Source organism: Rhamphochromis longiceps, linkage group LG11, assembly GCF_057381845.1.
Source record: "Rhamphochromis longiceps isolate RC_006_pf linkage group LG11, R_longiceps_female_GT1.1, whole genome shotgun sequence".
NCBI classification, from domain to species: Eukaryota; Metazoa; Chordata; class Actinopteri; order Cichliformes; family Cichlidae; genus Rhamphochromis; species Rhamphochromis longiceps.
The window spans coordinates 24,525,692-24,540,615 of NC_140567.1; the positions used below are offsets into that span (position 1 = coordinate 24,525,692).

A 14,924-nucleotide genomic window follows, 5' to 3' on the forward strand; every position below is an offset into this window, starting at 1 on the left:
CATTTTAAAAGATGTGACATCAAGTAATTTATAGAAACTGTATGCTCATGGCAGCTTCTGTGAAGGTTGCTGGGACAGTTTCAAAGAGTTTTAAAGAGTGAGTACAAAAGCAAGTATTAAAAAAAAAAAGCCTATATTATTTTCTTTAAATGTGACAACACATCCAGAAAAATTGATGTTAAAAAGGATGAGTGAGTATTACTATACAACAGTTTATACAGTGAAGTGCGATATGACATCACTCCACTCCACCTCTCTCTCTCACACACACATACTCACATATACTCTCTCTCTTTCTCTCTCACTCTCTCTCCCTTCGACACTTTTACCCCCCTGCTCCCGCTACAGTATGTCTCTTTGTTAACCAAAGTAGCTTCCTGAACCGATCCACCGCAGTGCCTGGGACAGACGGAGTGAAAGAGAGAGTGAGGAATTTTAGAGGATGGGTAAGGGGGCTTAAGGGAAAACACACAGAGGAGAGAAGAAGACAGGGAGAGAGAGAGAGAGTAAGAAGGAAAGGGGGAAAAGGAGAGAAGAGAGTGAGAGGAGAGACAAAACCCCAGCAAGCCTCCCTGGTGTGAGGTTTCTTGGCTTACTGACGTGTGCGCACGACTCTCGTGGCACGGTGAGTATTTCCCCCTCTCATTGAATACCTGCATTTATGCGTCTTTTCGTAGGAATTATAATCATGACTCCCCGTTTTGTTTCGTCTTTTTAACCCGACTTAAAATGTACGTGCCTGTGTGACAGCTGTGAAAAGAGCTGAATTCATAAGTCGTGTTAGCGTAAAGATAGCCGCTCGTGCTCCAGTGAGAGCGCACGCGAGGTGGTGGTGGGGGGCAAAAAATGTTCTTACCTGACAGCTAAGTCGTTGAGCAGCTCTATTTATTTTACCCATTCCGGTTTTTCAACGTGAGTCGCTCACATGTTCCCTGCTCTGTGTTTATCATCTCAAAACTCCGCGTGTGAGTGCGTGTGACAGCTGCGGGGGTGGGGGGCTAAACAAACCCGTATAGATGCTCGTGTGACTGCCTCACTCAGTACTAGGGTGTTCTTTTGCGGGTACGTGAGAGTATAGTGGCAGTGTTTATCTATCCGCTTTGCACCGTGAAAAAAAGAGAAAGAAATGATGCGAGTGGATTGTCAGAGTGTGTCTGCGCAGAAACCACGAGCAAAACCTTCTACTGAGTCATGGTATCCACGTTTAGTTCCCGTGAAGTCTTTTATTTCCTAATGAGTGGTTTCATTGATTTCTCCAGGGCTGACAACCAGTGCACACCTTTTAATTCGGGGTACGCGCACTCCCGTCGTGCGCGTCCATGTCGAGTACTCCTTCCATTTTTTGGGCCAAGGTCTTTTCTCGTGTTAACCTATATCTTCTCGATACACTCCTTCTGTGCCTGTCTTTAAAAGATCTCTCCACACGTAGTTCGTCCCCATCTTCTCTTCTTTCTGCTGCTTTTGCTTTCGTTTTATTTAAGCTGGGTTGTTTCTTTCACATCCTCTCCTCTTTTCCATTACTGCCTCTTTCTTTCTTGGTGTCTCTTTCCTGAGAGGCTTACAGGTGATGTCAGTCTGCAGATTGTGACAGATTGGAGTGAATTAAACCTTTTGTCCCCCTTGTGGCTCCTATCTAACCAATTCAATTGGCTCATTGCTTTCAGGATGAAGGAGCTGAGGGGCTGTGTCAGAGCACTAAAATGGGATTGTTATCACAAATCTAACAGGAAACTGATTTTTTTTCTCCTTTGCTCTTTTTTTCAAACTCAAACCCAATCTTAAGTCTGAGTGCTTATTTCTTCAAAAGCCACAGCAGCCCTTTAGAAGATTTCTGGCACAATAAATCAGTGCTTTTAATTTTTAATCCCAATCTCTTACGAGCCAGCAGGTCGTATTTTTGTTGTTGTTCTTGGATTTCAGTGTGTTTCTATGACGTTGTGCTCAAAAACAGGGTGCTGTCCGTGGTGCTGAACAAGTCTGAAAACAGGGTGCTGTCCGTGGTGCTGAACAAGCCTAGGCGAGCAACTCGGGCACATCAACTCGTTTGTGCAATTTTGCAACTCCACTTTGATTCACACTCGTTTCTGACCACTCTGGCATTTCCTCCAACAAGTTGGGAAGTGTGATTATTTCTTCGTGAGCCCACTCCTCTGTGTCCTCTGATCTTATCTTTATACCTCATCGGTCTATCCCTCCAATCATGCTGTGTCATTTCACGGAGTTGTTTTTGAGTTCACGGTGACCCTGCCTTGAACTCTTTAACTTAAACTTTTCAGCACCAGTCGACTGTTACTGTGGCAGCGGGAGCTGAAATTGGCCTGCCGTGTGATTTAGACCCCCCAGTTAAAGAAGGAAAGTTAAGACCAGGGCAGCAGGAAACTCATGTGCAGCTTAAGCCCATGCAAATCCTCAGTTGTTCCCTTGTGTGGCAGATGACAGTGCCAATTTGTATCCTGCCCTTTATGTATCTTGTAAGTTTTCCTTTTAATCTCAGTGGCTTTCCATCTTTCATGTGTTTGTCTGACTGGACTTTTTGTGGTTGTGGTTCCTCACTTCTGTCTGCCCCATTAGTAATGCAATCCTTACTTCATCTGCTTCTTTCATCCTTTCAGATGCCCAAACTTGTCATTTCTCAGACTATTTCTCTAATGTGTACCCTCTACCATCACCCAGTTCTGTTCTTACACATCATTATTGTGCCTAGCGCACAAAAGAAACTCTATTCATCCCTGCTGCTGCATAGAAACTGAGGGAACTTAGTGGTCACATCTCCCACAATGGGTGTCCAGATAAGACGAGACCAGGCTTAATCTTTAAGAGTTTGTTCCCCAGTAGACTACTTTTTTTTGTAACCAGACTTCTCAAAGACTCAAAGGTTTGTCATACAAAGAGAGAGCAGAATAATAAAGTGGTTCTCATGTTTTAGTCATTATTTGACATTAAAGTTTCTGTTGTCACAGCCGTCGGAGGTGCACGATAAATGGCCCACGCTGTTAAATTAATTTGCGACCCTGAGCGTTACTTTTTTAAGTCATTATTTTATGCAGATGTATTGTCGTATGTTTAATAGGTGTGAATAATGGATTTGCAGTTTCTGTGCAGCAAAAAGGGGGTCAGGATTTACAAGGGGTGATGCAAGAAACTGTGGAGATTTTTATTAATGACCGTGAAACAGTGTAGTGTGAGTTCAAATAAGAGCTCAGAGCAGCAGTGATATGCTGAGGAAAGGCTCAAGCGCACATTTTTCAAACCTTAAAGCAACGTGTTACATCAGCTGAAGAACATGGATGATTCCACTCCCGTCCTCTACTGAAAGAACAAGAGGTTGAAGCTTGAGTTGTTGTTTAAAGAAGTTCTTTTGCTTTCTTTCCAAGCTCCTTAGATTGCCATGACCTGGATGACTGAGAACCTACCCAAATGAGTTGCTACTTGTTTACCAAAATTAGATGGTGTAAGGGTGAAAAAGGGGCAGCACGGCGGCACGGTGGTTAGCACTGTTGCCGCACCGCAAGAAGGTCCTGAGTTCAATTCCACCATCAGGCCGGGGTCTTTCTGTGTGGAGTTTGTATGTTCTCCCAGTGTCTGCGTGGGTTCCCTCCGGGTACTCCGGCTTCCTCCCACCGTCCAAAGACATGCAGCTTGTGGGGATAGGTTCATTGGATAATCCAAATTGCCACTAGGTGTGAATGGTTGTCTGTCCCTGTGTGTTGGCCCTGCGACAGACTGGCGACCTGTCAGGGTGTACCCCGCCTCTCGCCCTATGACAGCTGGGATTGGCTCCAGCACCCCCTGCGACCCTGAAAAGGATAAGCGGAAGCGAATGGATGGATGGATGGTAAGGGTGAAAAACCATCCATGGTGTGGTGAAAATCAACTCTGGTCTCAAGCAAGCTAAGGGTTATATTTTAAAGTGGCTACTTAATTCTAGAGCGCAATGGTTAGCACTGTTGCCTCACAGCAAGAAGGTACTGGGTTCAAATCCACCATCTGGGCCAGGGCCTTTCTGTGTGGAGTTCGCATGTTCTCTCTGGCTTCCTTCCACAGTTCAAAAGCATGCAGTTAGTGGGGTTGGGTTAATTAGTGATTATAAATAGGTGGAATGGTTTTCTGTGACCTGTCCAGGGTGTACCCTGCCTCTCCCACAATGGCAGCCCCACGACACTGAATTGGATAAGCAGAAGAGGATGGATGGATGGATGGATTACTTATTCTACCTATAGCCCACAGTTTCGATGAACACAGCCCTGAAAAATGATGTTTCCTTAGTAAGCACTAGGACACTAAAGTAGTTTTTAGTGGCTTATGTCAGATTGCAGTGCTTATTTAATGCTTCTATTACACTGTCAGGTTTTATTTATTTCATCTTAATTGCTGCACACACTGCAAGAATGTGAAAATCACAAACTAAAAAAGTGTGCAGCTGCTGATAAATGCAAGTCATTCCAGACACATCTCCAGCATCTAAGTGATTTCAAATGTTGACAGTTGGACCTAATTAGCCGTCTAAAGCTAGAGAAACATATTTTTCTAAGGAGTGTTAAGAATGTTTAAAGATTATATGATCATACATAGGGAAATGTGTAAAGAAATGCAAACACCATGATTAGTTAGTGGGAGTGTCTGCAGGTGATCACCACACACTATGCAGCTCAAAAAACCTGTGTTAATAAGGTAAGGGAAAAACCAGGGTGAAGACCGTCTGGCAGACACTCACGTCTGCTCATTAGGCTCATTAAGCTCGTTAGGCATGTTGTGCATCATAGTACCTGAAAGCTGTTCTCTCTTCTCTTCCTTCATCTGGATTTAAAGAGATTTTTAGCAGGAAAAGCAAAGGGGGGCAAGTATAAGATTTTGAAAAGTGAAAGGAACGTCAGCCTGATGTCCTCCACTTTTGCAAACACTGCAGTGAATACAAATCAAAGGAAAATATTCAAACTCTCAGGCTGACAAGTCATCTTCATTATTGTAATAAACCTCACAATATAGCTATAACAAATTACAGTAAGCATCAGCCTTCTCTGTGTTTCGCATGCCTCCATTACTTATGAAGCTGATGACACTGAACAAGGTTCCAAATTAAGCAGAGGCTACACAGACACAGAAACTCTTGAATCTATACAGACAGCATGTTCAAGTCTTTCCCGGTCAACCAGAATTAAGTCACAGAAAGACCATGTGTGAGTCACGTAAGACCTCAACTCTCCTTCCTAATCTGTGTATCTGTTTTTCTGCTTTTTTTTTTTAGTCCTTTCATAATTTTATTTGTGAATTCATCATTCGTTTTGTTGGCTCCTCTCTAACCTTAAACAGGATTGGTTGCCAGTGAATGTGTCACTAACTCTTCTTTAGCAATAACAAGGCAGGACAGGAGGATAGCCTGTAGCTCTTTTTCCCCATGTGAGCGTGTCACATGTCTGTCTCAGAGTTTCCCGTCTCTAATGACCTCCCCTTAGTGAGCCCTTCCATATCTACCTATATTTCTGTCTGCAGTTTTGATGTGCCTCTCTCATCCTGCCTTCCAGATGAGTACGTGTAGCAGCCGTGCGTTAACCATCCTGTCCACAGTGTTCGGCGCCTGCGGACTGTTGCTGGTCGGGGTGGCTGTGTCCACGGACTATTGGCTCATAATGGTGGAGGGAATCATCCTACAGCAGAACCAGAGCCAGGAGGTGAAGATGGCGCTCCATTCAGGCCTCTGGAGAGTTTGCTTTGTGGCTGGTAGGAAGATACAGCACATGTATATATATATATGCAAAGAATGACTGAATTCATATTTGATCATCACGCAGTGACAAACACACAGAAAGAGCAACAGAGTGAGAGAGCAGAAATCAGAGAAAAGACAGCTAGCAACCTTCCGGCCTTTGGAATCATAGCTGTCACAAAACATGATCGTTACCTGTGAGCAGGACTGCAGAGACCCACATGCTCTTTTGATTTTAGTGTGTTTCTTCATGCACCACTGACTTTGATCCTTGACCAACCCCAACATTTTCCACCTTTTGTGGTTGCTCACAGGATCAGAAAATGGGAGATGTGTTGCGTCAGAGTATTTCACCGAGCCCGATATAGAGATCACCACTGAAAACACTGCGAACATCCTGAGTGAGTAAAACACAGCAGTGGCATTACACTTCATCTACTGTGTGAGAGCCTGCGGCGGTGTCCCCCTGCTGACTGTTTGAGGGTACTGATGTTTGAGTGCAGCAGTTCATCAGTGTTAAAATTCATCAGCAGGTTCTGTAAGTTGACAAGTTTGAGAAAAAGAAATCCAAAGATGTTGAATTTAGAAAAATTATTCATCCAGTGATTCAAAGGTTTTATTTTTTCATGGTAAAGACTTTGCATGAGGTATAATATGTTTTGTGTTAAACCCTTCAGATTGCAGTAGATTACCAATGAATTAGTAAATTCAGTGATTTAACTCCATAATCTATTAGATATTTCACTACAAATTTTATTTATATAGCACGTATTAAGTGTAGGACTGTGTTAATAAAAAGGTTTTGAGTCTGTTTTTGAATGTACGCACAGACAATGTATCCACACTAACTGAAAGCACCCTTTGTGGACTGAGATCTGACTCTGAAAACGTAAAACATTTGAGCCTGGTGACCTCAGTGGTCTGTCTGGGTTGTAGAGAGTGAGTGATTATATTTTGTATATCTGCAATTGCTGTAATGCCATTTATTTATATATTGTTGTCAGAAGTCAGAAAGAAGAAAATTACAAGGAATTAGAGGGGGGGAAATGACAAATTCCTGTTGTCTCCAAGTAGAAATGTTTGTGTTTTACAAGTTTTATAGGACTTTCCTCGTAGACGTGACCCCATTGTAAAAAAAAAAAAAAGTTTATTCAATTCATGCTCAATTCATCTAGGATGAGACATAAGTCTTATGAAACATGCAAGACATAAAAAAATAATGTAATTTAACTCTTTTAAGGCCAAGATTATCATCTCCTCTCTCCCCAGTTTAAGGTCACATCCTAAAACGTGCATTTAACACTGTGACCTCTCCTTCCTCCAGAGATGGTGCGTACGGCCACGCCCTTCCCGATGGTGTCGCTGCTCTTTGTCTTCACTGCCTTCGTCATCAGTAACATCGGACACATCCGACCTCAGCGCACCATCCTGGCCTTTGTGTCCGGCATCTTCTTCATCCTCTCAGGTGGGACCCATTACTCATGTCCTGCTGTTACTGCTCCCTCACTCTGTGATTGATTACAGCGTCCTGGTGTGTCCTGTGTCACACATGCAGACACTCCATCACAGCTCTATTTCTGGTCTGTGATGCAGGTGTGGGGAGTGTCAATAGAAAAGGTCAATGGATTTGCTTTGAATGTTCCCGCTGGGTTTTTCATTTGACTTTGTCTCGTATAAACTTTATTAACTTGTTAATTAGGAGTAGCTCTTCCTCCATATTTTAGTGGCATATTTTTAAAAGAGTGTTAAAAAAAATTGCAAAAACCTTTGAATATTTCTTAAGCAGCTTAAGCAGGTTTTTCAGCAGCATTTTCTTCATTAGTGCAGCCGGTCTTGTTGAACAGCAGATGGCGGTAATGCTCCCGTTTCTGGTGCTCAGCCTGATCGTCAGTGGCCACATTGGAGCTTGTGTTCTCTGGCGGTTCTTTCTCCTAACACGCACTTTTGAGGAGGAAGCGTGACTGCAGAGCTCAGAGGAGTATCACGCAGAGTCTGATATGATGACTTCGACATGCCATTTCAGAGTATACGAGGTAATAAATGTTATGTAATGAAGGTTACATAATGTTTATAGCCTCTGCTGGAGTGTCACAGTGTTTTACTTTATGCCTTATTTTGATAATAGGGTGATAATAAGGTGCAAGTGTATCAAATTGCTTACATACTCTGCTGCACTAAGCCTCTCTGTGCCTTCCTCCTGCCTTCCCTACTACACACCCCTCTCAACCCTCCCTCCCCAGCCCCTCTCCTTCCTCCTATTCCTTTCCTCACCCCTTCATTCAAAGGATATTATTTCTGAGTCATTGTTGCTGCAGTGGTGTGTGCGGAAGGATGTTCCACTGGCATCTCTGACGCTGTAGTCTGGTAAATATTGTAGTTTGTATTGGCAGGCTGGGTGCAATGGCACCCTGTTCTGGTTAACATAACAGTATTCAGCGCAGGAAATAAAAAAACAGCATGGGGCCACAGATGTTTAATCTTGGTTAGAGGCTCTCCCGCTCTCTCTGTTACTCGCTTTCCCTCCCTCTCTTTTTCTGTTTATCTCTTCCCCCAACAAACACACCACAGATGAGCTGCACGCCTCCTTGCACCATTTACCTTCATGTTTGCTTCCCCTTTGTCTCACACTCAACACTTCTTCTTTTCCTGCCTCTGACTGTGCACGTGCCTGTGTGTTCCTTTGGATTTTCAGGCATTAACTCAGATAAAGATGTACTTCTGCTGCAGGATTGACAGCAGCACGGTTTCTGCATTTCCCACGCGTTTCAAATTTAAGTCAACAACGAAACCAGGCCATTCACGTAGAGGGCATAAGCACTTGACAGCCCTGTAGTGCACTTGAATGTTGCGGTGAAATATTCATATTCGCTGCTTACAGCATGATGCTGTCTTTGAATATTGATACTGTGATGTTGGCCATATGTTGCATCTCATAATTTTAACATAGCCAAAGTAAGGTGGAGGGCAGGTAAGTGTTCCTGGAAAAGAGAGGTTTAAATGTTGTATGGGATGCTTCTGGCTGATTCCAGATCATCCGTTCACGTTTGAAAGGCACTTCTGTTTCCAGTACAGTGAATATACTGAATTTTTCACTATAACATATTCAAGTTTTCACAGCATGCTGCATCAATTCTGACTGCATGACTTTAATTAGCATGCTATGTTAGAGGAGCAGAATTATTCTCTTTCTTTTGTTACATTTTAAGTGGGTTTTTTTCAGGGTTTCTTCTTCTTCTGCCTTAAGATAAATAGCAAGTAACTGTTAACTGTTTAATAAAGAGAAATATCCTTACATACACCTAATCAGAAACAGCAGTCATTATAAGAGAACCTTATAATACTTAAATTATAATTTTCCTCCCAGTAATTCATTTTCCCACCTTTCATACCCTGACATGCTGCCAGTCTGTCTTAGTGAATTAAGTTATTAATTAAGTTGTGCTAGCATAATAAGACATTTTTATAATGAAGATTTATTATTATGTATTTATTTATTTGCCTGATGAGGATATGAATGACATACAGTATGCCAGCATGTTCATTCATCCACTCATATATTAAAAAGAATGTGGCTTTCCTTGTAATGTGTTGCAATCCTCACATCATAAAAACTAAAGGATTTGAAACTTTTTTACAGGATTATGTTTGAGGTGGTTAAAGGTGTGTTAAGCACTTGGTTATAGAAACACTGGTGTTATGGTTAAACCTGGAAAAACACAAAGGTGGTGTGACAGGTTACGTTGATATATCCTGATATATCCTTTTTAAATCAAATTGTCACAAAAGTGCTTTTGAATCCTGAACCTAGTTACATGTTAACTGCATGTTAAAATCATTTGCCGCTGAAAGTAATCCACAGTGACAGTATGCTCTATTTTATTTCTTTTTATTTTATTTTTTGCAAAAAGAATCTTATTTTTTAAAAAGACTTTTTTCATTGTAAAAGGAAAAATGTTCAAAGGTCTTTGTGAATAACTGATATGAAATTTCTCGTCTGTCTCTCTGGTGTCTTTTCCATTTCTCGATCAGTGTAAGTATTTTGAAAGCTAATTAGCTGGCCTGGCCCCTCCCCATCTTTCTCTTTCACTCTGCACACATTGGTGTGGCTGTCTGGATCACTTTTGTATGTGACTTTCTTTCTTACGCTCAGTGTCATTGTTAATGTGCTGTGTGCAGGCCTCAGTCTGGTGGTGGGGCTGGTGCTCTACATCTCCAGTATTAATGACGAGGTGATGAACCGTCCCAGAGAGCCTGAGCAGTTCTTCAATTACCACTACGGCTGGTCCTTTGCCTTCGCTGCCTCTTCCTTCTTACTCAAAGAGGTCAGTCGAGGCTCTGTGTGTGCTAGTTAGCAAATTTGGGAAAGAGAGTGAGAGGCCCTTTTCAGACATGAAAACGTGAAGCTGCTTCATCTTTTTGTTAAAGCACAGCATTTTGTCATTCAGACATGGTTCGCTTATACAATATTTTCCTCACTGCTTCATTAAAATATTCCCACTGCATCAGGGGCATCTCCAGATTCCCATTCCTGTGTTAGGTGTCTGCCTCAGAGTATCAGAGTGTGCAAAAGCACTATATTGCCAAAAGTATTCACTCACCCATCCAAATCAATGAATTCAGGTGTTCTTTCCTTTGTACACCTGTGGCCACTTCCATGCCACCTTTACAAGTGCGAGCGTGAAATTTCCTCGTGGCTAACGGTCAGCTGTTAGTGGTTTTATAACAAAGTGGAAATGAGTGGGACTGACAGCATTTTAACTATGAAGTGATAAGCCACGTAAAATCACAAAGCAGGGTCAGCAGATGCTGATTCTTTTAGATTAGCTCGAGAACAGTGCATAGAGAGCTTCATGGAATGGGTTTTTATGGACACCCAGCTGCATCCAAGCCTTACATCACCAACCACAAAGTAAAGCGCCACGTGCAGCGGTGTAAAGCACGCTGTCACTGGACTATAGAGCAGTGGAGATGTGTTCTCTGGAGTGACGAATCTTCTCTTCTCCATCTGGCAATCTGATGGACGAGTCTGGGTTTGGCAGTTGCCAGGAGACCAGTAGTTTTTGAGTATAGGGGATTATGGGGGATTCTAGTGTGGGGTTGTTGTTCAGGTCTGGGCTCAGCCCCTTATTTCCAGTGATAGGAAATCTTAATGCTTCAGCATACAAAGACATTTTAGACAATTTCATGCTCCCAACATTGTGGGAACACTTTCGGAACGGTCCTGTTCCAACATGACTGAGCACCAGTGCATAAAGGAAGGTCCATAAAGACGTGGATTAGCCCTGACCTTAACCCGACAGAACATCTTTGGGATGAATTAGAAGGGAAACTTGAGCGAGGCCTTCTCATCCAACGTTAGTGTCTGATGTCACAAATGCCCTTCTGAAAGAATTGTCAAAAATTTCTGTAAACACACTCCTAAACCTTGTGGAAAGCATTCCCAGAAGAGAAGAAGCTGTTAGTGATTATTTCCAAACCTCGACCATTATCAGCTCTGTTGTTAGTAATATATTGTGTCTATATTACATATTGTGCTGGTGGTGCAGGGGTTAGGTCTGTCAGCCTCACAGCAGATGTTGGTTTGAATCTTGTGGTGGGCGGGGGACTCCCTGTGTGGAGTTTGCATGTCCTCCCTGTCTCTTCATTGGTTTCCTCATGCTACTACAGTTCTAAGATTCTGGATAAAGCAGATAAAGTGCTTAAGTTGCATTGATTAAAGCATTTTATGAACATGTGTTTAAAAGTGATTTGTACTCTAATGCACTGTAGAAATTTGGGTGGCTGTAGCTCAGGTGGTGAAGCAGGTTACCTAGTAATTGGAAGGTTGGTGGTTCAATTCCAATCTGCATGCCAACTATCGTTGGGCCAAATGCATCCATCAGAGTGTGAATGTTAGATAGAAAAATATTAAGAGCATTGAAAAAAGTGTATCAGAACACAACAGACTTGAAGATCACTTCTAACCAAATTTTCAACACAATCCTTATTTTTGAAAGACATTTATGTTTTCCCATAGTCTCTATGACTCCTTCTTATTGTGCCATTCCTCTTAAAAATATATATATCCTAGAAACACACCTACACTAATCAATTACGTTTGCTTCACATCTGTCGAAAAACATTGCCAGTATTGACTGTTGTGAAGTATAACAACACTTTTGAACACAACAATTTAAAGTGTCCTATCAACACTTTGTTGTTGTTTCCACTAGTGTAACTAAGAGCAGGATCTCTGCAGCTGAGAGAAAGCTGCGATACACCGCTGGCACACAGGCTTCAAGAGAAAGACTTTTCTTGTCTCTTGTGGATTTAGAATAGCAAAAATGCATCATGCCAAATGTCCCCATGTTAGGAGTTTAACAGCTCACAAAGTAACAGAAGACACACGTGAAGTTGTAATATTGTGCCTGCTTTCCTGTAATGTGACTGGAGGTAGTTCAAACTTGTGCTGCTTAAAAATTGACAAGCCAGCATTAAGAAAAAGTGACCATGAAGCTGATGCTGTAATATATGAGAGATGTCTGACAGGGGCTATAGTGTGTGCTTGAGTGTCTGATTGCACACGTGCAACACAGTTTGTATGGTGCAGGTACTCCCTGCTGAGTGTGATGATCTGTATTCTGAAGGTAATGTGAGGTATTAGTGGTTATGATGCAGAACAGCAGGGTTTCCGTACAGCTGTGCTCATGTGTGAATTCGTGCATGGTGCAGTTTCACGTGAGTCCTCATCTTCACATATCCCTTCCTTCTCTCCTTCCTCCTCCCCGTCCTGCAGCTTCCTCTCTCCTGTCATCAGTGGCCCTGCTCTTAATGTGCTGCAGTGGCTGATTCAGTGTAAACTAACTGTCTCCTCTGATTTTTCCCTCGTCTTTTCTTTTCTCCGGACTCCTTGTTGGCTATTGTTTTACCTTTAAATTTATTTTATACATTCTTCTTCATGTCTCCTTTTATTAGTCATTTATAATCACATCCCACACACCTACTCGTTACTGTTTCTTTGAAATGTTGTCTCTGAACAAAATACGCACTGTCACATATAATCTAATCTCGCTCATCTCTTTAGGGGGCCGGTGTGATGTCAGTCTATCTGTTCATGAAACGTTATGCAGAAGAAGAGATGTACCGCCCCCACCCTGCGCTCTACCGCCCCCGCTTGTCTGAGAGCAGCGACTATAGCGGCCAGTTCCTCCAACCAGACTCCTCCTGGCCCCCACCAAAACGTGGACGCAGCACCTCTGAGGCCTCCAGCGACATCTCCATCCAGCTTAACCAGACTCCGCCAGCCCCATCAAAAAGCAACCTCCAAGCGGTTGGTCCAGGCAGCCCACCTTCTGGCTCTTCTTCCGCAGGAAGCTACCAGATGCCCCCACAGCCTACCGGTTATCCCTCCACACACACCCTGCCCAGGTCTCACTCCTCACATCCCCAGGGCCAGGCTCTTCCAATGGCCATGCCTCCATCACCCGTACCTCCCCCTCATTATCACACACACGTGCACATGAGCGCTTCCCCCTGTTAGGAATAAGGAGCTTCAGGAAGGAAAGTAGACTCTTCATAATCATGTACATTTATATGTGATGACAGTAAATGTTGAGCTTGAATTGCAGATCATGTCAGAGGAAGTGGAAGGAGACCAAATATATTTTCAAATGTTAGTTTTGGAGCAAATATGAACTGAGATCAAAGGCAGTTTTGGAGATTGAGCGGGAAGCTTTAACAAAAACTGTGGACTGAGAGAAACAAATAGGACAAAACATGGAAGAAGGGAGAAATAAATGGGAGGAAAAAGTGATTCCTAGAAAGACATAGAAGGTTAAGCTGAGTTACAGAGGAGATACCAGCGAGGGAGAGTGAGGCAGACAGAGCGTGGGGCTGCGGTATAATACGGAGATACTGCAGTGCTGCAGGAAATTTGTATGCACTTGGAAATGTACAATGCAAAACACTCTTCACAAAGAGAGAATGCACATAGCTTTTTTTTTTAACATACATATACTATGCCGATACATGAACTATGTACATTTTTACCAAATGGCAAATGCAGTTAAATATTCTATTGTCTTCTCTGAATTTAGTAAATCATCAATTCAGTTTCACAACTCACACTGTCAAGTTAGAGTGATCAATATCATGAATTAAAAATAGTTTTAAAAAGAAGTAATGCTGAATTGAGAAAACTGTGTATGGATATCGTGTGAAAATAAAAAAAACACAGAAATTGATGATGCAATGAAACATCGTCAGGAGAAATCAACTTACTGTTTTACATCTTTGTATAAGATACAAATTTCTAACTTGCTGTATATAATTGCTCACGAGGGTGTCTGTAGTAAACTGTAAATGAAGCTTTGGCACAAATTACATCAATGAAAGGTCTGACTCATTCTGCTTTGGAGGAAGACTCTGCAACAGGCACACCACAGTCAACAACACGCCCTCAGGATGCAGGCATGCTGGTTTGAAGGAGGAACCACCCAACAATGATACAGGCGGCTGATGCCCTCTACTGGCCACTGTCCTGCACTGACCCCGGTATCAGCCATGGGTCTGGTTCACTACTTTAATGCACTCTTCCTGCTTCCCTGACCTCCACTGTGTGTCTATGGCTGGTGCAGCACAGATGACAAAGTTACACTCATGTAAGGAATGTATGACGATGATGAGACGAGTGTTTGTGAACGATACAAATCAGGAGTGACACATAACTTTAAAGAATGATTAGAAAGATTTTAAAAGCTTTGTAGCTGTAAATGTCTATCTGGAAAAAGTCACAACTAAGTATTAATTGCATTTTTACTTGCTGCTTAACGAACAGCGGCACACACCATTAAAGGCAACATTTAATTTAACATTTTATTATTGCAGCTTGTTTGGCAGGCATTTGTGACAGCATTAGTACAAAGTTTTTAGAATATCTGAAATAATGTGAAAAACTAAAAAATATAACGTTGAGCTCTTTCTGTGTGTTGATGAGTCTCTGAGTGATCCCTGTGTCTATGAAATGCCGACAAATGACGATTAAAAATTTGTTATAATTTTTCATTGCAGTTCCAGAGTTTTCAACACATTCAGCTTGCTCTCAGGCAGGGAACATAAAATCCTCACATAATGATGCAGATTTTTTTTCAGTAATAATTAACATGATTTATAGATTTTAATAGTTGCAGATTAATTTTCTGTTAATAAACTACGGATAAACAGACTTCAGCATCTCTCTCTG

The 14,924-nt window shown here is 42.2% G+C and overlaps 1 protein-coding gene across 2 annotated transcripts; it reads left to right on the plus strand.

Annotated features, from left to right (window-relative positions):
• The first annotated feature begins 396 nt into the window (after positions 1-396).
• cacng7b (calcium channel, voltage-dependent, gamma subunit 7b) lies at positions 397-14,705 on the plus strand. Of its 2 annotated transcripts, XM_085421844.1 has the most exons (6): positions 397-625; positions 5,523-5,718; positions 6,019-6,105; positions 7,029-7,169; positions 9,881-10,026; positions 12,768-14,705. In XM_085421844.1, the coding sequence occupies exons 2-6, from the start codon at positions 5,523-5,525 to the stop codon at positions 13,221-13,223; spliced, it is 1,026 nt and encodes a 341-aa protein (XP_085277970.1). In that variant the 5' UTR covers positions 397-625; the 3' UTR covers positions 13,224-14,705. The 2 variants fall into 2 exon arrangements, with proteins under 2 accessions (XP_085277970.1, XP_085277969.1); XM_085421843.1 differs by lacking the exon at positions 397-625 and having other exon boundaries at positions 5,496-5,718.
• The last annotated feature ends 219 nt before the right edge of the window (positions 14,706-14,924 follow it).

Coding starts and splice junctions, on each gene's coding strand:
- cacng7b (XM_085421843.1), top strand. CDS start 5,496: ATGTGCCTCTCTCATCCTGCCTTCCAGATGAGTACGTGTAGCAGCCGT. Junction 5,719..6,018: donor GAGAGTTTGCTTTGTGGCTG/GTAGGAAGATAC, acceptor GGTTGCTCACAG/GATCAGAAAATGGGAGATGT. Junction 6,106..7,028: donor AAACACTGCGAACATCCTGA/GTGAGTAAAACA, acceptor TCCTTCCTCCAG/AGATGGTGCGTACGGCCACG.